Source organism: Dendrobium catenatum, unplaced genomic scaffold (genome assembly GCF_001605985.2).
Source record: "Dendrobium catenatum unplaced genomic scaffold, ASM160598v2 original_scaffold_11310, whole genome shotgun sequence".
NCBI lineage: Eukaryota > Viridiplantae > Streptophyta > Magnoliopsida > Asparagales > Orchidaceae > Dendrobium > Dendrobium catenatum.
In genome coordinates this window covers 1-394 of record NW_021329770.1, presented here as the reverse complement: position 1 = coordinate 394, position 394 = coordinate 1, and the positions used below count along the sequence as shown (strand labels likewise).

General features: G+C 53.0%; 1 protein-coding gene across 1 annotated transcript; it reads right to left on the bottom strand.

Annotated features, from left to right (window-relative positions):
* Positions 1 to 19: 19 nt before the first annotated feature.
* On the bottom strand, positions 20 to 388 carry LOC114578400 (acyl-[acyl-carrier-protein] desaturase, chloroplastic-like). The gene has a single exon (XM_028691551.1). It carries the CDS (start codon positions 365 to 367, stop codon positions 44 to 46), a length of 324 nt encoding a protein of 107 aa, XP_028547384.1. The 5' UTR covers positions 368 to 388; the 3' UTR covers positions 20 to 43.
* Positions 389 to 394: the final 6 nt, after the last annotated feature.

The window sequence follows — 394 nt, the reverse complement described above, 5'->3', positions numbered from 1 at the left end:
TAAGAAATTTCCTATCTTGAACAGCACAGGAAATTTCCACAGCTCATACCTGTACTTCTCTGTCGAAAATCCAACTGAAACGCACAGTACTGAAGCCCTGTTTAGCCCGTCCTTGTGCTCTCTCCTCTAGCTTCCTGTACCTGGGCGCCAACCTACACACAAAATCCTGCGCCTTCCGCCCCTCATCAGATAGACCCACGAGGCTCTCCACCTTCCACCTCCCAACCAAAAACTCCGTAATATCTGCGTAGTCCTTAGCCGTGTAAACTCCCAGGCGCTGAGCAACCGCGCTGAAATGGTGGAAGAGGCGGTGGTCGCGGCCGTCGAACATGAGGTGAGCCGGCATGGTGATCTTGTTCTTCATCATATCGGCGAAGGCGATGACGGCTCCATC